Raw genomic sequence first — 23,158 nt, 5'->3', positions numbered from 1 at the left:
CCCACGTCGCAGATCATCAGCTCCACTGCTTCTAAAGCACCTCAGGGGCATGTAATATTACCAAAATACAAGATTCTCTGAGTCCAGACAGGACAATGTCTTCATCTTCTTTCAGACAGCTGCTGGGAGCCCCAGGTCCCACGAGCGGAACAGCACAGCCCAGGCCACATCCTCCTGCTCCCCAAAGGGACAAACTACTAGAATATACAGAAAAAAATGCACGTATATACTTATATTTATGGAGGTCCAGACCCACTGCAAACACCCTCTGCCTCACACAGCCGTGTACCAACAGCACAGCTGCCAAGCCGACCCCGAGCAGGATGGATGTGGGAAGCGCTTTTGAGGCTCCCCCGCCTGCTCAGTTGGGTGTTTGGGAGTGAAAATTAGGACAAAGGAGATGAAGGACTCGTCCAAGCTCAGATGATGAACTGCTTGTTTAACAAGGGAATATTACCAAAGTAAACTTTGGATAATCAAATAAAAAAGGCTTTATTTAGAAAGAGAATATTCAAAGTTATGATCCAGCAGCACAGAAACCCTATTCACACGCCTTTTGTCAAGCACAGCCAGAGGTTAATTCTGTTGACAGGTTTAACCAGCGCTATTATCTGAAACATAAATAAGACCTCTTACAGTCAGATCGGCCTCTGAGTGTTTTTTCTTTCACAGCGATGTGGAAGCCAGACAACACGTCAGGCTGGCCGCGGCTCCGGAGGGCACAGCGCGCACGCACATCCTCGCGCTGCTGGCACCAGCGACACAAACACAGGGGCACAGCCGCACAAACGCACGACACAAACTTCCACCGAGCAGCTTCCCTCCCCAGATGTGCACTGTGATCAACAGCACTGCAGTCAAAAACAATGACTTATGCTTTGGACGATTTCTCCATATTTAAGTAAAAATAGAAATGTATAAATTAGAAACAACAGGCGTAGAAACAGCCTGGATGAGGAAACACTACGGATCTCAGCAAGACATGAAATATCTGCGCTCGTGAGGGAATGACCTTCAAAACTCATTCACTGTTCCCTGCCTCTCCGTTGACGGTTTTTCTCACATTAGACATTCCACTATGTGTGCTTTAATTTTGCATGGACTATAAATACTTTGCTTATAAGGCAGCATGAAAGCCATAGAAAACAAATATTTAACTATGGTAACCTTGATTGTGAGGGTAACACAGCTTATTCTGTATACCTTAGGTCATCCATACTAAATACGAGGACTCGCTATTTACTATGCTAAACATGAAATAACCCACCGAAATACGTGACCAAGTACTATTTCCTCTTAATAAAATAAATAAAGGCACGCAAAATAAAGACACCTTGTTAAATGAAATTAAGGACAGAAAATCCAGATTTTTCTAAACTGCATTGCCTACATTTTCTCTCCCAAACTACATTTTTCCATTTCATTTGTATCAAAACCAACCTCTTGACAGACAAACGAGTTGGCTTGTGCAAAACAAGCCGGCTGCCACCCCAGCTGTTTACGGGGTCACACTTCACAATCTAGGAGGGGGAGGTGAGTGAGGAACGAGCGGCTTCAGCGTTCTTCGGCTGCTCTTTGCACAAAACACCATATTTACCCATTTTAGACGATTAAAGCAAACCCGACCGTGCCTCCCATAGCCTGCAGCACTCCTCCCTCACCATCCTTTGCCGTTTCAAGCACGCTTCTGCCCGCAAACTAAGAGATGCTCCCTCCTCCTCGGAGTTGCAGGACAGCGGGGAACTCGGGAGATCCACGACCCGAACCGGCGGGTGGGAGTTGCCGCTATTTACACCTTGAGTCACCTTTACTCAAAAACTCTGCCCCGAATTTTCCATTGCCTACGGACTGGAGCGGAGCCAGCCGATGCCAGCAGGGAACAGCCGCGAGCGCTCCGGCGCACAGGGCTCCGCCGTGCCAGCCGCCCCCGGCAGGCTCCTCGCCGCCCCTGCCCGAACGCCAGAAGCGCAAAGCGAGGGCGCCGCACCCGGGACTGCCGCTCCCGCCCCGCGCCGGGTCCCTGCAGCCGGCCGCCCCCTGCCGCAGCCCGGCCCGGCCCGGGGCTCCGCTCGGGAGGCGGAACGGGGCACGGCGGGGCGGGCAGGCACGGCACGGCACGGCATGGCACGGCTCGGCATGGCACGGCATGGCAGCCGCCCCCGGGCTTCCCTTCGTAGCCAAGTGCTCCCCGCAACACGCCGCCGGCAGCGGGGGGCGAGCAGCGCCTCGCTCCGCGGGGCACAGCCGAGCCCCCCCGAAGCTCCCCCGGCCCCCGAGTGGCCGCGCGGGGCTGCCCCGGGTCCGCGGGGCTCGGGCTCGGCTCCCCCTGCCCCGAGGGGAAGGGGTCAGATGGGATGGGATGGGATGGGATGGGATGGGATGGGATGGGATGGGATGGGATGGGATGGGATGGGATGCTCCGGCCGCTCCGAGAGCCGCGGGAGCTGGGGAAGGGGGGAGAGGCTGGGGGGGGATCCGCGCGGCTCCGGGGCCGCCGCCGCTCCGCCTTTGTTCGCGGCGGCGGGGCAGGACCGGGCGCCTTTTGTCTGCCGGCTCCGTGCGGCGGCGGCGGGGGCACCGCGCTCGGGGCTGCCCCGGCCCCGCTGCCCCCCGTTGCCCCCGAGCCCGGCCGGGACGCGCCGCCCGGCGGCCGCGCTGACCTGGATGGTGCAGGTGTACTCGCTGTCGTCCAGCAGCCGCACGGTGCAGTTGTACTCGCGGTCCAGGTTCCTGCTGCTGCCACTCATCCACCTGCTCAGCATCTTCCCGGGCGCGCAGCGGGCGCGGAGCGGCGGCGCTGCCGGCGGAGCCTCCGCTCACATCCCCGCAGCCGGCGCGGAGCTCCTCGGTGCTGTGCGGTGCTGTGCGGTGCTGCTCGGTGCTGTGCGGTGCTGTGCGGTGCTGCTCGGTGCTGTGCGGTGCTGCTCGGTGCTGTGCGGTGCTGCTCGGTGCTGTGCGGTGCTGCTCGGTGCTGCTCGGTGCTGTGCGGTGCTGCGGGCGCGTCCCCCCGCCCGGTTCAGCTCGGCTCGGCCCGGCCCGGCCGGCCCTGCCTCCGCTGCGGGCGGAGCGGTGCGGGGCGGTGCGGGGCGGTGCGGAGCGGAGCGCGGTGCCCGTGCCCGGGCCGCGGCGCTCGGCGCACGGCGGGCGGGGTGGAGGCCGGCCCGGGGGGGCGCCGGCTGCGGGGGCCAATCTCGGCGCCGCGGCTGTGACGGGCTCCGCCGCAAACCAATGCGGCAGGGGCGGCGCGGATCCGCCGCCTCCCCCGGGCAGCCCCGCGCGGGTGGGGGCTCCGCGGGGGCGCAGCGGCACGGGGCTGGGGGGGGCGCCCCGGGGACACCGGGATGGAGGCAGCGCCTGGCCCCGTAGCGGGGGCGGCGGGGCGCCCGGCGGGGCGTTGGGGCTCTGCCGTGTGCCCTGCGGGGGTGGGCAGCCCCGGCTCACCGCCCGCTCCCCCCCAAAAAAATAAAAAAGCCCCCCACTCTCCCACCGGCCCCGCCGCTTGTGCACAGCGGCCGCCGTCCCGATCCCCGCAGCCCGGGGCACCTCGCCCTGGGCCGGTCGGGGGGGGTGGGGGTAAATGGGGGGCGGCCCCCCCGTCCTGTGGGGAGAGGAGGCTGCGTCCCGGGGGTCGGTGCGTGAATAAGCACGGTCCTGCAGGGCACTGCTCTGCTGCCGGGGGGCGGTTTGGGCGAGGAGGGGGCATTGCACGGGGGGGGGGGGGGGGGGGGGGGGGCAGCTGCCGCCCCCAGCAGAGAGACCGGACTGACAGTCCCCGGGGCGCACGGTGTTCTCCCGGTGTTGATTCCCTCTGGAAGGAAACTTTTGTATCTGTGGCTGTTGGAAAAAATGGACTCTAAAAGTGATCAGCGCTCACTCGGGTGCAGCTGGTGCTGCTCTGGAGAAGTGAAATTCGTGGTGGCAGCGAGTGGGGCTGGAGCCCCCCAGCATCTCCCCCCATGCGGCCCTCGCTGGCCCCGGCTGGGCATCACTCTCGCACCACGGCCACCCCTGCACAGAGCACGGCTCCCAGCAGAGGGTTCAGCAGCGCTCCCACCACCACCTGGCTCTACACGAGCTGACAAATGCCCACCTCAAGCAGGCCATGACACGGGGCTGCACTAAGCTGCTGGTTCAGCCCACAGCAGCACAGATCCCATCCAGCTGCACCTCCCTGACTCAGCTCAGCTGTGCCCAGAGCTTCTTCCCCTCCAGCTGTGTTTGCAGGCTGCAGCGCAGCTCCTGGCCCTTCTTCATTCACCCCAGCCTTAAGCTCCAAACATGCAGCTGTCCTGCCTTGTCCCCCAATAGCTCCACTTCTGCGTTCCCAGCCAGAGAGATGGCTCACAAACCCATGTTGCTGGCCTCCCCGCAGGAGCAGTGCCACTGACCCAGCACCGCTGCAGCATGTAGGGCAGGACCCTGCGCTCTGGGGCCATGCAGACTGGGAGCTGTCCCCACTCAGGTGGCAGGAGAAGCCTTTCCAGGCCAGCCTCGCTGCTTCCAGCCCATCCAACCTCACCAGCTCTGCCCACCAGGCTGGACACAGCCCTGTGTGCTCTCGGAGGGACCACGGAGGGGACCAGGCTGGGTTACCTTAGGATCCTAGATGCAATTACTGCAAATGTCCAACTAATGTGAATGGCAGAGTGGGAATGAGACATTACAGGCAGTCGTACTGCAGCAGTGGGCAGCATGGTGGAGAGGAATTTATTCTGCTGGAAGAACTCAAGGCAAACCCAGCGGCTTGGCCTCCACGGGCTGTCTGTCGGGACCCCGAGCTTTGCAGCCCCCCGGGAAGGTGAGCTGCGCCCGGCGTTGTTGGGAGGCGTGATGCAGAGCCCAGAACAACAACGGCGCTTTTCAGAGAGAATGGGACTTCTCCTGAACCATCTGGGCACTTTTACAAAGATGCTTGTATTCACTAAAGTAGCTGCTACTTTGTCATGTATCCCACTCTGCATAAATTGTTCATCTGCCTCAGAGCTCCCCCTCTGAACCAGCTGAACTGTTAATGAAGAATGGGATCCTCAGCATTAGCAGGTGCTGCTTTCATAAAGAACAGAAGCCTCTGAGCCAGCTGAGCGGCTTAATGAAGAGCAGCATTCATGCCACAGCAGCCACGGCTTTGTCAGGGAGCCTCTCACCCATGCCACAGCTCGGCTATTAACTTTGTTCCTCAAGCAAATTAACAGTTTTGCTGAGATTCCAGTTTTCGACAGAGACACTGTATTTTTTTAGAGCTCGTCGCTGAGGTGAGCAGGAGCCTGTTGGCCGTGTTCGTTCCCCCCTACTGCCTCGGACTCATCCCTGAGCAGGGAGCAGCGCTGGCGACAGACAGACAGACATCTGAGGGGAGCCTTGCTCTTCTCTCTCAACCTACCTAAAAGGTTTCCACAGAGCGTATCAGAGACCAGGAGATGCCTTTATAACAATGCTCTCTGTTCCCAGCTTTGATCGACAAGAATGCAGTTCGGATGAGTAATGTCATTTTTTCCCCTTTTTAATAATTAACACAGCAAATCCTACCAGTTCTCCATACTTGGATTCCCCATGACTTGCACTTTTGAGCTCAAAAATCCAAAAGGCAGATTTCCAAATGGATGTTTGAAGTAAAATCTGAGATGCATTTGTTTTCTGGTCAGTTAGATTTCAGAGAGCTCAGCCTTAAAGCCCGGGGGAGGACACAGCGTGGCTGCCTTCGCTGCTCGGAGGGCAGGAGCAGAACTCCCTGCAGGGGCAGAAGTGCCCGGCTGCCCCACTATTGAATGTTACCGAAGCCAAAGACCCCAAAACTGCCTTAAATTCAAAGCTATGCCTTACTCTTTGCCTGTCTCAGGTATTTCAGTAGAAAATGTCACACATCGTATTTATCACCCGTGATAAACAACCGGCTTGGCACAGCCTCCACCGACAACTGCTCATTTTAAAGTATGCCAACGTTCAGCAGTAAGAGCTGCTTCTTGGGCTTTGGATGACCGAAATACAGTCCTCTGCTTTCACTGGCATTTCTTGTTTAACTGCAACCTGTTCTGTTTAGATACTCTCTGCATTTTCTTCATCTGGAGCTGAGAAATGAGGCTGTCAGCTTTGCTTTGCTTTTCAGCAGGCACCCCCATCTGAAATTACAGAAAAGCAATGGTCCTTGTTGTCTTAGCTCCAGCATGAACCCAGTGCCACCCAGATGAGATGTCAAAACCTGGCCCAGCTCACAGGGTTTGCTCATCACTCAAATAGCCAACACTACCGTCATCACTGTCATTATACTTCCAAATCAGCTGAATTCACAGTCCCTGGCCTGTTCTCCCAGGCTATCTGCAGCATGAAGCAGGCATCGACTCACACTTGCTCTCAGTGTCTGTAGACTGAGAAGGGACAGAAACCAAAGACCAGAATCTCTGCTAGCCCTTAATTACTTCTTGTTGATGAACAGTTTTTGGAAGGTAAGGCTTAACCTCTTCCAGAAAGAGGCTCCCTGCCCTGCATTTATTGCAACCAGCCCATTCTCATGTCTGAGTCCCCTTACATTGACCTGATCTGCATCTGGAATAAATACTGCAATATTCCTTGTACTATTTTACAGTATTTTTCTAGAATAACGAGCGGTTACAAACACTGCAGTAACCAACAAGGGGCCCATCACTGGCTCCAGGCCGGTGCTTTAGGACTGCACATTGGCTACAGCCGGGACACTTTGCTGGGGTGCAGCCGGGGAGCGTTGTGCTGCTGGTTCATCTGTGCAGAGTGTGGGAGCCCCTCAGCGTGTGTCTGCACATCTCCGTCCTCAGCTGAACACCAACAGCCGTAGGAAACACTGGGGCCAGCAACCTCGCTGCCTCCTCCAGCAAGCTGCACTCCTTCAGGCACAGCCGACGTCCCCCAGACCACGCGCAGCCCACGGGGATGGGCTCAGCCCTGCGCTGGGGCTGGGGGCCGGCAGCTGGCAAAGGGTGCTCTCTGTTCCCAACCTCCTCAAAATGCGTCCTTGTGTAGAGATACAGTGTCTGCCTGAGCTAGAACTGAGAAAATGCTCTACCAGTGACTTACAGGCAAGGTGAATTAAGCTTGGAACGAATTATGTTTGATGCACGGGGCAGCAATGGCAGCCTGGTCCTTCTCCCGAGTGCTGGCCGGGGAATACATCATCCCCAGGTAGGTGACCGATTGCACTGAATCGCTGCCTGTCGTGTGCTGGTGTGACCCTGCAAGCAGATGTGGGGTCCCTTTGTTAGGTCTGCATGTTCCAAGACCACTTCTAGCAGCAGCATCTGATGGGTAAGGGCTGCTGCGCTGAGCGGGGCTCCGTGTGCCGCCAGGGACCTGCATCTCCCACCAGGCTCCTGCAGGGTGAGCTTCCTGCTGAGCCAGGGAGAAAAGACAGAGGGCAAGGGAAGGTGAGGAGACGAGCAGGCTGAAGTGGGAGAAAGGGAAGAACGGGAGATGAGGGAGGAGAGGAGGGCAGTGAGGACAGATGTCAGCTGCAAGAGGACCAGAAGTGAAAACGGGGCTGGAACCGTCCCAGCAACCGCCCCACAAGTACCCAGGGGGGAATGGGCTGTAGCACCAAGCTTCCCAAATTGCAGGCATGTAAAATTTTAACCATAATTTGCAATTATAAGCAGAGGATAGCATTTCGTCCTGTTAGGAGGAGGTGGGAACCTGCAGGGCGATGCAGATTAATTACTGCTGACATACGGGGACAGGCTCATTAGGCTGAGGTCTCCTTCAGTCCTAGCACAAAGTTTTTGGCTTGAGGCAGGTATTTCAGGGAGTAATTACGGAGCTGTGCTGTTAGGCAGGTCACAGCAGTCGGCCCCAGAGACCCCTCCATGCCTCCTGGCACTGCAGGGATGCTGGAGCAGCTCACGGGGTGGGGAAGGAGCTGGGAAGGGCCGGGGGGGCAGTGCCAACCTCAGGCACCCTCCCTGCAGCCCCACACTGGGTGGGCACAGGGCAGATCCTCCCTGCAGTCACCCATTGCAACAACAGTGAAGAGCATCACCGAGCTCTCCACCACCTTTTTTTTGGTCCTAGAGATCATTTTTAGGCTCTCTATGCACGGATTTCTTCACTTCACTTGTGAAGGAGAGAGACAGCACGGAAGTGTGACTGCTCAAGCCGGCAATTCACAGCAAACAATTGCTCTGACTTTTTTTTCTGCTTGCAGAGCTAATGATAAGTCTGTCACAAAAAGCTTTGCTCCATGTGCTCGCAGCTGAGACTCCAGATTGAAGGCACTGTGCTTGTGACTGGCTGGATGGGGCATGCAGGATTTTATCCTCTTTCTGAGTCACTGCTTTGGCAGACATTTACATCACAAATCCTTAAAAGTGCAAATACAACTCTCGGTCCCCTTGGGTACTTAGGGAGGTAACACCAAAAAATGCTCTTGTTGCTTTTTTTGTTAGCAAGGTACACTCTGTTTTATATCTAGAGAATACAACTGGGGAGTAGTTCCAAATCCAGCCCAGCAATCCATTTAAAATATTCCTATAATTCTATTTCCTGGCTGCTTCTGTCAGCGCTGTCAGCAGCAGGTAGGAGGCCTCTCTGCTCCCTGGGAGCACTGCACGTGCAGGCAGGACTCAGCTCAGCGCTGGGCACACTGAAGAGGCGAGGGAGATCGGGCTGAAGGGCAGGGCACGATGGAGCCCAGACCCTCCCTTGGAAGCATGCAGCACACGTTTAACTTCCCCTTGCATCATTCTCCTGGCTCTAAGACCAGAGCTCTGCAGAAGAGCCATGCACAGCTGTGCACAATTGGGGCTGTGAAATGCACTAAAGTTCACAGAAATGCACTAAAGGTGTGCGTGTCCGTGGGTGCTGGCGCTGGGCACTGTGAGGAGCTGCTTCCCCACCAACATGCCCAGTGAAAGTTTCCTGTGCCCCACCACCATGCGTCATGGCCAGTGCTTGTGACTGCTTTTATGATTCTCGTATTCGGTGGTATTTTTTCTGAAAGTCCTGCTTCTTGCTCTCCATGACTAAGAAGTAATCACAGTGTCTGTCTCTCTCTATATATATTTCTCTCTCTTGATTGAGAAAGAACGCTTGAAAATGTGAGGCATACGCGGCAGAGTGTGCTCAGCAGGGGGTCAGAAATAAGACAGCAGGGAAACGCAGCCCTGGGGATTTTTGCTCTCCATCCCATGATTCACACCCCTGGGTCCTGATTTTCAGGCACGAGGTCTTGGATTTGCTAATGCTGCCACCAACACAAGTGCAAGAATTTAAGCATAAGTAAATACCTCAGGAAGGGATTTTCAGGGAAACTTGAGGGACCCTGAGACTGAATCCAGCAGGATCTGGGCACCACAACTCTATTAAGCTCTGCCAAAGCCCCATCCTTCGGGATCCTGGTATGTGCGAGGCTCCTGTCCTGCTGTCCCCCCAGGACCACGCTCCACCAGGTTTTTGCAGGCTCAGAGAGCTGCTGCACAGTGCGGTCAAGCCAGTGCTTTTCTACAGGAGAAAAGATGACACATCCTGCAGCATTAACTCAAGCTTGCTCCCCAGCCCCGTGAGCGGATGGTAGGGTACGAGCCTGCGGGAGCCCTCCCAAAATCTCTCTTGAGGTCAGCAGGGAGGTAAAGCTGCCCAACGGCAGAGCACGTCTGTTCAGCTGCAGCCTGACCCTATTAACAGCAACTAGCCGAATGCTGCTCCATCCACTCGCAGTAACTTCATAGGGTTTGACAAGCGCTGGATTTAATTTAGATTCAGTCTCAAGGACCTGGGGCACGGCTGCTCTGGGCTCTGCTTGGTTCCTGCAGCGCTGGGGCTGAGGGTGCTGCGGCAGCTCCCATGTCCTGCACCCCACATCCCGCATCCTGCACCCCAAATCCCATATCCTGCACCCTGCACCCCACATCCTGCACCCCCCACGTGTCAGAAGGCATTCTGCACAGGTCCAATGCACTTCAAACCAACATTTACTGTGTGAGGAGCATGAAGGAAGCAAGTCAGAGGCCTTAATAAAATGACCAGCACGAGGGCACGGTGTAAGGAAGATGCGTTTGCATGATGAGAGTGTTTCAGGCAATGGGCATTGCTTTTTTTAGCTTGCTTTTATTTTTCTCTTAAATATGTTTAAAATTATTTCCTTCAAAGCGCTTCTAGTAGAAGCCTTTTGTTTGAAGTAAATGGATTCCTGGGGTGCTTCTGCATCTAGAAATTCAGCAGCCTGGGTTGAATATTTACTGCTCATCATCATCATTTAATATACAGATTTTTTGGCCATTTCTGCTGCAAGAGCACTGCAAAAATAATTTGTGTGTTTACAGCCATGTCATTAGGTTGTCGATAGGGAGCGAATAATCCCTCACATTTCCAAGGGCTGTGCATTTACTGCATATTTTGGGTGGAAAGAGATCAGGAGGGTTATGAAGGCTATTTAGGGGCCCACCCTGAGAGGCAGCAAACACACTTTTTCAGGCACTGCTGCCCCTAGGAATTATCTTCAAACATCCCTGCATTTTGGTGGCACGACCACATTTGACCACCCCAGGCTGCACAGCGAGCTGAGAGAATAAAGTCAGGCTGGGCAAGGCAGCTGCTGAAGCTGAGGCCAGGGGTGGTGCCACAGCCCAGCTCTTCCTCTATTTCGGTTTTCTTTGTTTTCTCCTCTTGCAAATGCACCATCCACAGAGCTGGAGCTGTTCGAGCCTAACAAGGTGAATCCAGTGTGTTATTCCCCAACCTCGAGTCTGCCAGAGCCGCTTAATGCTGTTCCTATTGATAAGGCTCTGGAAAATCAATGCAGTGATGATGCACACTTGTTATTCGGTAAATAGCCTTTTCTCCAGAAAACAGATCCTTTTAAGAGGTTAATGAATTACAAGGAAAAGGATGCCTTTCAGGGGATTTTAGCCACCAGAGGGGCTGGGGGAGGGCGAGAACTGCGCAGCTCTCGGAGCCGCAGCAGGACCATTCTCTGCTGCCGCAGCAGCAGTGCTGGGTAGCAAATTAAACTTTCCCTTCCACTTTAGGAAACCCTTGGGTTTTTGCTTCTGCTTTTGTAGATTTCTTTTTTTATTCTTTGTGTAATGTTATCCTTTTATTTAGAGTCAATATGAAATCCCTTTGTCCCTCCAGATTTCTGACTGCTGTCTGGGATTCAGAGATTGTGCTTAGCCGCAGAAAAGAAATTAAAGAGTAGGTATTGTGCATAGGAAAAGTAAGTCATTCCCATAAGAAAAAATACCCAAGTGGAAGCATATTTAGGAAAGCATTTGGCATCTATATTAACCAGTTTCCTAACCATTTAACACCTGTGGCTCTGCAAGCGTGGCCCCAGCCTGGCTGCTCCTGCAGGCTGCAGAGGCACCGGCTTCAAGGGACAGTGGCTGTGCTCATCCAGATGAACGTGGTAAAATCCCCTGCTTTAATTTCCTATACACCTCGAGCCCCTTCACTGCTGATGCTGCACTCCCCCCCAACATCTCCCATCTCTTCCAGATTTACAATCCACCTTGCTCTGCTCTCCCCATCGGCTGCCCCCTCGCTGCCCTGTCCCAGCCCAGCCGGGGCCGCATCCTGTCTCCAGCCTTCGCCTTGCACCACGGGCTGGCAGCTCAGGGAACAACAGTAGCAGCATGGGGACACCTGAGGTACACCCCAGAGGCTGCAGCTCTTTTTTGGCCTTTATTAGGAGGAATAAAGAAGAAATGATCAGAGAGCAGGCTGCGCGTGGTTGCCTAGGGATCAGCAATCATGGCCTGATTGCATTCAGTGTGAGCAGAAGGGGATGGCCCAGCCCAGGACGTGTGTATGGATGGGCAGACAGGTGTGCCCTGTGTCCAGACACAGCCAATGTCTCCCTGCAATCAGAATGTCATTCCGCACAAAGCCAAACCTCTACAGCAATGAAAGCGCATTACATTTACACGGTTGTATTTAATATGGTATTAAATACACCTATTAAATAAGTTTATTAAAGTCATTAACTGCAGGAATATTTTTATATATACTTGATGCTTCTAATCAATCGAATTATGAACAAAGAGATTGAGAAGAAAACACAGATAGAAAAATATGACTGAAAGCTAACGCTTCTCCGTGAGGAGCTCAGCAGGCAGTCAATAACTGCCACTCTGCAATCAATAGTGAAGTATTTTTGAGTAAAAATGCCTTCTTGTTCTGAGTCTGTAGTCAGAAATGAAAAACCAATACCTGGCAAATGGGAAATGGGGGAGCAGGCATTAGCTGGTCAATTAAAAGTCACCCAAGGTATGAGGGGCGGAGGGCAGCGACCAGCCCAGGAAAACAAAGAACAAATCTGGGGCCATGGAAGATGTTAAACAGCAGCAATCGGGAACACCTGAATCTGAAAAGAGTCTGTTGACCCAATGCTGTTGATTTTGAATACACCTTTGAATACTGTGGAAAATCCAGCAGAGAGGAAAGTGCTGCTGCCATCCTGATATTCAAGCAGGCTGGCAGGTTTCTATAGAGGAAAACTAATGGAAACAAAACAAGACATAATCAAGGGATACAAATGTAATTGTGGCCAACACAGTTTTACAGACAACTGATTCTGTCACATAGATGTGATCATGTTCCTCGATAAGACTGCAACGTCGTGAGCAATGTGGATGTGTGGTGATGTGGGATGTGCCACACGCTTGCCCTGGCACACGAAGTGCAGATGCAAGCGGGCCATGCGGGGTGCTGGCAGCGTGCGGCCGCTCTGCCGGGCACACAGGGGAGCTCTGGGGGACCAGGAGCTGTGTTTTCCCATCAGCAAAGTGTTAGCAAACGCGAGATCACTGCTGATAAAACACGGGGATGAGTAACAGCCTGGCAGGACAGCCACACAGGGAGGAGCAGCTGAGGCACACGGAGCTCTGAGCGCTCAGGCCTGGCACAGCGGGGCTGCTCCGAGCACGGGGCGCACCAAGCACACGGTCCCTCAGGCACACAAAGAGCAGGAGGGGGCTCTGCCCATGGAAAATTCAATTACCAGGGGTTTAGGCCAATGCTGGAAATCTGCATTCAGTTCTGGCATTTGAATTCTGAACAGAAACGTGCAGCCAGCGCAGGCGAGAATGAGTGAAATCGCTGAAAGGCTGGCAAAAATACCCAAAGAGCTCCATCTGCTTAGCTCGTGAAGAATACTGAGAGCTGACTTTATTAGGGTGCATAGATATCATTATGGTAAACAAAACACTTGAGGGCTAGAGGTTCTGTCCTCTAACACAGGAAGGCAGGGAAAGTGCCAATGGATGGGAGCCAAACCAGAGCCGTGCAGGAGCTGAGGCTCGCGGTGTGCCTGGCCGTGTCATTCCCTGGGGATGTGCGGCCCCAGCAGAGCCTCGCTGCCTCTCAGTGCCCCCAGCCCCATTTCCAGCAGACCATCCTGCTGGGACACCAGCTTCCCCAGGTGGGGCCGCAGCAGCTCAGGATGGGGCTGCCCTGCTGGTCCCCAGCCTTGCCCTGAGGCTGCTTTGGGCACTTGCAGAGATTTGCAAAAAGCAGGAAGGGAACATGAAAGAACGAGGACTTAAAAATGAGGTGAAGGCCTTGAAAGCAGGTAGCATTTAACCTCCCTGCTTTGAAAATCTGGCTTCCCAGAGTGCAGCCAAACCCCATCACAGGGCAGCGTGCATCCCGCACCCGCTCAGCCCCGTGCAGCAGCGGGGACAGCCTGGCTGTGACAGCTTGGTCGTCGCACTGCCAGCTCCGCTGTGGCTGCTGGCACCACGGGGGCATATTGGAAGGAGGGGGAAATGTCACTGCAATGTCCACGATGCTCTGAGGTGGCACTGGGAACAAATTACAGGCACAGCAGTCTGCAGCCGGCACCACGACCATGGAGCGATGCAGGGGGAGGTTTTGTGCCCATGCTGCTCAGCTCCAGCCCTGATGCTGTCCAGCCATGTGAGGCCAGTGGGGACGGAGCACACATGGGGAGCCTTCTCCTGCCCTGAAGTGTCAGTGAGCCCCTGAGCCCCTGCACCTCCCGCTGCAGCATCTCACCAGGTGAACCCCTTCCTGGAGATGACAAGCTGCAATTGTGTTTTGACACCGGCCAAGCAGGCAGCAAGAGCTCACCAGAGAGCAAAGGCACGGGGGCAGGGGAAGCTGGTGGCACCCTCCCCGAGAGCAGCGCCTCTGAAATGGGAGCAAGCTGCCCAGTCACCACCAGCAGGGTCTCGAGAGAAGCAAAGGGAACAGAGGGAGCATGTTTGGGAGGTTTATAACAGCAGCAAAATCAGGTTTTTAATCCGAGACTGTATTCCATCACCAGAAAAACATTTCACCGTAGTGCTTATACATCCACCACATTTCCCTCCATCCTGGGAAGATCCTGGACTCTCCCACAAGGTCATCAGGAACTCTGAGGAGAGCTGGTGATGTCCAAACCAGTCCCTTACTGGTTTGTGACCAGCTCCTGAGCCCCTTCCCATGGATATCCCCTGTGCTGAGCCGTGCTCTTGCTGTGCTCAGGGTGGCAGAGCTGGGGACATGGGGGCAGGCGGTGACAGCTGAGGCAGCAGCCAGCACCGGGCAGCACAGAGCAGCCCCAGCCCCTGGTCCCAGCATCTCCAGTGCAGCGAATGGCAAGGGAAAAGACAAGGTTCCCATGGGAACGGAAAGTGCTGACATTTCTAAACTAAAAAAGGAAAGAAGCAGCAAAGTATGTGCTCAGCAGGACTGCACGGATATGGGTGGGTGGGTTTATTTCCTTTCCCCATCTTCTGTGCTTGAAGGTAAGATACTTTAATAGTAATTTGCATTAGGTTCATACACAAAATGCAAGCAGAGTTTCTGTTTATCCGGTTTTGGTGCTTTAATTCAGGCCGGCTGCCTGCAAAACTCATTTTGACACAGAAAAGTACTGTGCAGGCTTCACCTGTAGCCACACAGAAGGAGATGAAGCGTCCCCTTGAGATCACGCCGAGGCACTTCTCTCTCTCATGCAAAATGATTGAGATAAATAGCAGAAATTAAACTGCCATATTGTGGTGGCTAAATTATTTGTAATGGCTATATAAAATATATTTGCCGCACGGTAATTAAGTGTCCTAGAGTTTCAGATGGGAAGATTTTTAGCTCAGAGAGATGTTTATCTTCCTGTCAGATCAAAAAGCCGTGGAAGTGGATGGTGACTCAATGCAGATGCTGACGCTGGACGCTCACTCCTGCAGCAAACAGTACGGCGATGCCCTGGACACGGCTGCTCCTTAACAGATCCGAAGAGGAGCTGCAATCCTGGCAGCACAGCACTTACAGCCTCACCATTTAAAAACCAATAATGGGTTTTGCGCAGCGAAGAAGAGAAGTCGATGAGGGAGAAGCTGGCAGGTAGTTTCTGCTCACTCTAATCCATAGCCAAGGAAAGGAGGTTAAGGGAACAGAAGAGGGCTTGCAGACACCCAGAAAGCAACTAAAAGAAAGGAAGAGGAATAAAAAGAAATTACCAAATGTTTCTGACAGCACACATGAAAATAAGGAATTATTAACGCCACCAGTTAGGAATACCAAAAAGTGCCAGTTCTGTGATCAGGGAGCGATTCGGGAGCAGGCTGTGCTGTTGCCGGCAGGAAGGGTTGTGTGCAGGACCCACGGGCTCCCACAATGAAAATCCAGACACCAAAAAAAGCTGCATCAGATTCCCCGGTGAGCAGAGAAGAGCTCCCCACAAAGGGCAAAGAAAAACTGAGGGACTAGAGTGATCCCAGCTCCTCCTGCCCTGCCGGGGCCATGAACAACGGGGCGTCCCACACAGCTGCTTTCTCTCACGTTACGTGTGAAAACACAAATATTTTTAGGTACTTCTTCTCTCAAAGCATTTAGGAATATTTCCAACTCTCTTCTGTGCTTTTTCTTCCACCTGTGCATTTTCTATTTCCCCCCACAGACGCCCTGTGATGAGATTGCCCCTGGGGAAGGCAGAAGCGCTGTGCAGGACAGGGGGTCTGCAGGATGGGCTGCCCAAGCACCAGCAACCAGGAGCAGGCAGTGGGGGCCAGCAGGGCTGCAGACACCCACCCTGCACCTCAGTCAGCACCCCTCGAGCTATAGCAGGGCTGCCTGCAGCAGCTGTATGTTCCTGAGCCCAAAGCAGAGGCAGGCAGCTCCGTGCAGGCACGCTCCGAAATGCCGCAGAGCCGATTTTCTACATCAGCTGTGCCTCGCTGCCACCCTCCTCCCCAGCCTGCTTTCCTCAGACTGTGCCGCGTGGTGACTGCCAAGCGACAGCAGTGGGTTTACCAATGCATTGGGAAGCTGATCCTAAAATAAGCACCGGGGATGGGCACAGGCACCCCCTGTGCCCCCACGGTACGGGGCTCCAAGGGCAGTGCCAGCCCTCAGAAGAGCCAGGCGACCTCACAGCCCTAATATGCTGCTGAATAACAAAACATGGGCAAAACGAGAGTGCTCCTTCCAGGTGAGACATCCCTCGGTTTGCTGCAGCGGATTCAGCTGAATGGGACCAAGGAAGTGAGGATCCAGACCAAGTAACGGGGTAGTTTCCTGCCTGGGAATTAGGTACGGAACAAAGCAACACCAACTGGTTCAGCAGCACTCTAGAGCACACAATGCAGAGAACAAGTTTGCCTTCGTGGAGGTCTTCTCCATCTCTCCTTTTGTACCAGCCTCAAGTCCCCATCAGGCCAATCCCCCTCCTTGGGAGCTAACTTCTCTCTCCAGGTATCTGTCTCAACCCATCTGTTTCCGCCCCAGTAGCTGCTCAAAAAGACTTGAAGACGTCGCATTGTCTCTGCACAGGGTAGAAGTGACAGAAACCTTGTCAAAAGGGAATAAGCGTTTGTGAGACAGCAGCTGTTGTATGGAGATTTTTGTAACTCCAGAATATTCTAGTGGAAATTTCAGAGTTACAAAAATCTCCGTACAACCTGCTCTTGACTTATCAGGTCAGGCAGTTTTCCACTTACATTTTCTAACCCCAAAGACGAGGCCTTTGGGCAGCCCCTGAGGTTTCACCTCTGCATGCAGGGGGCAGGCACTACAGCCAGAGAACGCACTGAAGGCAGCTAACACGTAGCACAGGGACTACTGGGGAAGTATCACTATTTTAAAAAAGTACTGACACAATATACAATATCTGTCCTGACCCTACAGTTACACTTTAATGGGAAAAATTAGCCATTTGCTTGCCTTTGCTGCCAGCCCTGGAGCTCAGCTCCAGCTGTGGACAAACCTCCAGGGTCTGTCACAGCCCCACAGAAGCACCCAGGGGCAGCACTGCTGGCATCCTCCCCGTGAGCTGGCCCCCAGGGAGCTGTGGGGCCACACGCAGATATGGTGCCAGATGCTGCCAGACCCTGCAGAAGCACGAGGATTTTCTTCTTGCTGGTGGCACGGCACAGGGGGGCTGCTCGGGTCGGCAGCACAGGCAGGGGCTGGTGCTGTGCAGGCAGTGCACGGCGTGTTGGTCACTGGAGAGGGCTCAGAAGTCCTGACTTCAGTTCCCGGGAACTACAGTGGGAATATTTTGTAACAAGGAGGAAAAAGGAGGAAAAAAAAGAAAAAAAAGAAAAAAAAAAAAAAAGCACGCCAAACTACCTGCATTCCAAATAGCTCCACAAAAATGGGCCACGAAACTCAAAGGGGATTATAAAAGCAACCCCACCTTAACACCAAGCATTCTGCTTCCTCGTAGTTAAAATCTGATGAATTGTGCTATTTTAATCCATTTTTAAAGTATGTCATCTGTATTCTAACCACTGACCTTTTCCCAATGCCCTCCAGGCCCCCAACAAGTAGGTTACATCTGTCACTCCAAAAGGCAGCGGGACGTGGGGGGCAGCGCCTCAGGGTCCCCAGACCTCTGCTCAGCCTGGGGGCAGGAATGGGGGCACCCGTCCTCCCCGGCTTGTGAGGGGCCAGGAAGGTGTTGGCACCGGGTGCCAGCTGGGCCTCACACTTCTTGTGCCTTTTCAAGACCATCTTAAGCTGAGCAACCCATCACAAAGCCCAAGGTTAGATTTTTGCCTACTTCTGCTGTTTTTCATCTTCAGAGCTGAACTGCTTTGCATTCTCCGCCATTATTTTAGACTCAAAACGTGAAACGTTAGAGAAGACAGTCACGGTGAACGGCCAGCCAAAGGACCTGCTAAGCGTGAAGGTGTTTGTGGTGTACAGCAGAGGCAGCAGCTCTCCATCCAAATGACATCGACCCGAGAGCATCCAAATGCCAACAGCCAGCCGCCCACAAACCCAGCTCCTGCCTCTGTCAGCTTCTCTGTACAGCCCTGTGCCCTAACCCGGTGAGGAGCTCCCTACATGCTCTGGAGCAGACCCAACACATCCTGTGAGTTCACCAAAAATCTAAGCAGGATTCTCTTCTGCCCCGTGCAGAAATGGGCTGTGCTGCAGGCCATTAACTCACACTGTGCTTGCTGTGATAAGATCTGATGAGGTGGAAATCCACCTGATAGCCTAGGAAAAGGCTCGAGGGATCATCACTGGAAATCATTTCCCAAGGCTCTGCAGGCTGGTTTAACTTCCACAATGAGAAAAGCTTTTGTTAATTCAGTTTTATGATTAAAAAACCCTTAAAGACTGCCTCCTATGACATGAGACGTAACCGAGCTCTGACGTGTCATTTCTCATCACTCACCATATGCTTTGATGGCTGGAAGCGCGCATGACCAGTGGAAAGCCTGAGATGCCCTCTTTCTATTGTTTTTTTTTTTTTTTTTTTTTTTTTCCACGGGAGAACTGTTTGTAAGGGATTGTGATCACTTTCCCTCACTTTTAAGAGGACTACGAGATGTGACATGCCACAAAGCAATAGAGCACCCTCGGTGTCTTCTCATGGACTAACTTGCCCTCAATGAAGGTGGCTTGTGCCAGTGAGTCTCATCCTGCCCAAGGGTCTGTGACCAGAGGAGGATGCATGGGACACCCCGACATACACCCCATAGCTCCAGATGTAGCCTTAGAGAGAATTCAAGAAGAACTTGTGCTTGGAGCAGTAACAAAAATCTAACAGGAACAGTCAGTGGGTGATGTCTTCTCTGGTCATTTTTTCCTCAGGAAAAAAAAAAAAAAAAAAAAAAAAAAAAAAAGAGCATTTACCAGAGCTGATTTAATTCACACTCTAATTTTTCTAACACCTTTTTCCAGCATTAAAAGGCCATGAAAAAAAAAATGTAAAAAGAGCTGCAAATTGGGAAGTATTTTTGTTCTCCTTTTTCACTGGAGACTGGAAAACCCAGCTGGCTTCCCACTGGGGAGGCTGACAGCAAGGTGCTTCTGCTGCAGCTGTGTGCAGCTCCAGGGGGGGCTCGGGGAGACGAGGGTCCTGATGACCCAACCTGAGCCTCCCTTGGCACGGGGATGGTGAAACCCAGGCCCTGGTGGTGATTGTGTGCTGGATTTGCTGAAACCCAGCAGGGGTTTTGTACTCCTCAGGATTTTCAAGCAGCCTTCTGAGGAGGTGCTGACTGCTAAACGCCCTCCTTCGTGTTCGGAAACCGCCAAACGCCGTGACTTTGTTTCCATGTCTATGCCATCAGAGGAAAACTGAGGCCCAGTTTAAGCCCTGGCTTTATCTCAGCACCACCCAGGGTTGTTTATTGTGGTACCAGAGATGGGAAAGCACACAAAGCCCAGGAGGCTGGGACAAAGCAGGGCTGCAGGTTAGCGCAGAGCCTGCTGCACAGGCTCCCTGCCACGCACACCGAACCCCTGCACCATGCAGTACTGCCAGACCTCATAAAGGTGCCGTGACACAGCAGCAAAGTGCTTCTGGCTGCAACCGGAGGGCTCAGCACCTGCAGGACAGGCCCACAGGGCCCAGCCCCACTGAGCACACCGCAGTAGGGCACAGGACGGCAGGCAGCCCCCCGGGGATGGCTGTCAGCCCCCCAGTGCACCCGGAGCCACCTCCTGGCCCCATCCCAGCAGGCTGCCGTGTCCCCAGCGGGCCACAGTCATTAAGCTGACATGGAAGAACACAACCGTTCTTCAAAGGGCTGGCAGAGCGTTCGGGGATTTCTCCTGTCAGAGCACAGCTGCACTAGAGGGCAATATGAATGTTGGGGAAAAAAGGAAAAGGAAGGGAGTAGGAACTGGAGGACAGCTGAAAATGAGGAAGAGCAGGGAGCACGATGGACTGTGCAGGAGAGAATAAAAACAAGACTTGAAGAAAGAACTGTTCCCTTTGCACAAAGCAATATTAAGTCAGGAAGGAGCACAACATGGGCGGCAGTGCCAGCTCAGCTAGCACAGGCGTTCAGAGAGAAATGCAGTCAGGTTGTACCACACTGTGAGCTTAAAGCAAGCCCCCACAAACGCTGCGTTAAGTGCTGGAGTTGGTGGGATGCAGGCAGCCTTCCTCAGCGTGCTGCTTGCAGAAGTAGCTGGCACCTGCACTGCCCTGCCATGGGGAGCCCCTGCCCAAACCCTGAAGGGCACAAAGCGCCTCTGAGCAGCCAGCTCCCTGCTAACATTTTGGTAAATGACACAACTACCAAGGTAAAAATTGCACGAGCACGTGCACTAATTAAAAGGAAGGTTGTGAAGGAATTAAAAAGTAGGATACTTTTTGTTACACGTTTATTAACCGCAGCCCAGGAGGCTGGTGCTGGGACGATGCAGGGCAGTGGGAAGGGACGGTGCCCACAGGCAGGAGCACGCGGCCGTGCTCAGACAGGGCAAAGAACTACAGCTTTGGGGCAGTTCTGTGCTTCCAGTGCTCCTTCCTGATGGCACTGTCACCAGAAGCTGAAAGCAGATCTGTCCACAGAGGGCTCTGCTGAGGGACCCAAATCACCACGTGGGCTGGGCACATTTAATTATAAATATTTACCAGCATCTTTATGAGCATGGCTTTGCTTCAGTCTCATCCATAACAATTACATTTCCAGAAAAAATACAAAGAAAAAAAATCCTCAGAGGTAAGAAGCAATAGAGATAAGTCTGATTAGGAAGACAACTATTAATAGCAATTATGCTTTAATGACTATGGCTAATCTTTTTGAACCAGCAGTTTCTAGCATGTCCTTCACCAGACACAGAACTTAACCCTGCTGATTCTCTGTTCAATGAGATGCTGAAAGGAACCGAGTGGACACATTTCCCATGGATTCACGAGTGGCTAGATACAAGACTTCTTTCAGAACATTGCCATAAGTTATATATGAGGCGAGAAGGACATAAAGTTGTTTGAGTGTGAGAAACCTGAATGTGTCTTTGTCTTACTGGCTGCTCAGTCAGTGTAAGGTTCTGCTGCTATGGACCCTCAGTATCACAGAGCCCTCAGAGCACCTTCCTCAGCCTGGCCAGAACCAGGACAAAGCGGGCAAGAGGGCAAAACTGACCTCTGCAGGCCACAGCACAGGTAGCCTTGCCAATGTCTGTGCCCAGGAATTACAATGCTATAGCTACTCCACAGGTGGAAGCTGACAGCAGTGATTAGGTTTTTAGATGAACACAACTACATTGTGACTATAACAAAAAGTACACAAAAGTGCCCCGTGAGAAATCATGATATTTCCCAATATACCTCATATACTCGATACCACAGGTGTGGGCATCTCACCTATTCCTTTTGTCCTACTCCCCCACTGCCTTCGTGGTAAATGCTTTTTAAAGTAGACTTCAATAGTGTTAACTTTTGAAAAATATCAAAGTACATCAAAAGCAAGTAGACTTATAAAAAAAGATACTGTATTTCAAAGTATTTTGCAATCTTACAGATGCTGGATCGTAGGTTAATGCAACAGAAGAGGACTTGGGGAGGGAGGGACACATTTCCTCTCCATAGAAGACTGGTGAAAAAGACATTTCTTGTGTAATGCTAGAAATGATTTTTATCTTTTTTTTTTTTTTTTTTTTTTTTTTTTTACATCTGAATACACAGTCCTACCAAGCACTGTGGAGCAATTGACCTTTACTTTGAAATCACACATAAATCCAAAGCACACAGATGGGTTAGTGGGTGCCACCTCAGAACTTCTACCAACAATTTGAACATCTGGCCCAAATTAAAGAGGGGCCCCAAGATCAAACTCGGCACAAAGACGTTGCATATCAACACCATGGCATGCTCGGAATAAAAACGTTGCAGGGTGAGGAAAGCAAAACAGCCAGCACAGCTTCATCCACCCGATGCGCAGGCTCCCTGCAGCACCGGCTGCTGGGGTGCTGGAAGCTCATTTTCAGCAAGCACAGTGAGATTAGAGCCACTGCAGTCGGTGCCTGAGGGCTCTCTGCAATTTAACCCTCAAGGGGAGAACCTCTCCGTGTCCTCCTGGCAGCAGCTATTGATGTTCTCAGCACCGAGGAGCACAAGATGCTGCAGAGCTCCGTGCTCCCGACCTGGGCAAGGGGCACAAATGCGCCCAGAGGGGCCTTGCTGACGGACACATGGTGAGGCCATAAAGCTTCTCCTCCTGGAGAAACTGGGCTACACGTGTAGATCACTGTAACAGAAACAGTCTCAAGGAACAGGCTGAAGAAGCTGTCCTAAGACCATCTTTCTGGCAGAGGTCCCCAGGAATAGTTACTCCTCTCTGGCTGCTGGCTGCTCGCTCCTCCCTTTACCCAGAGCAGGATCGTGCCCTTGGTGCTCTTCTGCTGGACACCTTCAGCACCAGTCACTGCTGCTCAGGGCAGCCCCGTGCACATCGTTGTGCATCCTGAGCACTCTGATGCTATTAAACTGAAGAGATTTATTATTAAATCCCAGTCACTCTGAAGTGAGTTATCCAAGTTTTAGTTGAACCAATTAACTGATATAATACATGGCTCTTGCTTTCCCAAATGAAGAGAAGCATCTTGCTTTCTGCTCATGTCTCCCTGTGAAAATGGTTTTTAAACACTTTAATCTAATTAACTTTTTGAGACTGAGAATCTGCTGAAGGAGTTCAGGTGATGAGAACTGGTGATTGATGTGCACGGTGCTAACCAAGGAGAAAATCTCTAGGGTTGTGAGGGGGGCTTAGGAAAACAAATCTCCTTCTTAGGAGACAGCAGTCAATGTCAGGGAGGTCCTGCTGGCTGATGTGCTGCTCTGTTAAAGTGGGGCTGGAGGGACGAAGCAGCCAGGAAGAAGCATTTTCAGAAGGCACCAGCTCAGGTCCCCCTGCAGCCAGCAAAGCTGCAAAAAAGGGGTGCGTGGGACCGAGACCACAGCAAATTGGCTGCAGCAGGGAAGCCCAGGATGTGCACGTGTGTGCAGACT

The 23,158-nt window shown here is 53.0% G+C and overlaps 1 protein-coding gene across 1 annotated transcript in view; it reads right to left on the bottom strand.

Moving 5' to 3' along the window:
* FRMD5 (FERM domain containing 5) overlaps nucleotides 1-2,778 on the bottom strand; it is a 77,683-nt gene extending 74,905 nt beyond the window's left edge. The window contains exon 1 of the mRNA XM_032195219.1: nucleotides 2,661-2,778. Coding sequence (XP_032051110.1) covers nucleotides 2,661-2,762 — 102 coding nt within the window. The 5' untranslated portion in view covers nucleotides 2,763-2,778. The remainder of the gene's footprint in view (nucleotides 1-2,660) is intronic.
* Between the last annotated feature and the right edge of the window lie 20,380 nt (nucleotides 2,779-23,158).

Source organism: Aythya fuligula, chromosome 11 (genome assembly GCF_009819795.1).
Source record: "Aythya fuligula isolate bAytFul2 chromosome 11, bAytFul2.pri, whole genome shotgun sequence".
NCBI lineage: Eukaryota > Metazoa > Chordata > Aves > Anseriformes > Anatidae > Aythya > Aythya fuligula.
The sequence above is the reverse complement of the archived record's forward strand: the minus strand, read 5'-3'. Positions and strand labels throughout refer to the sequence as shown.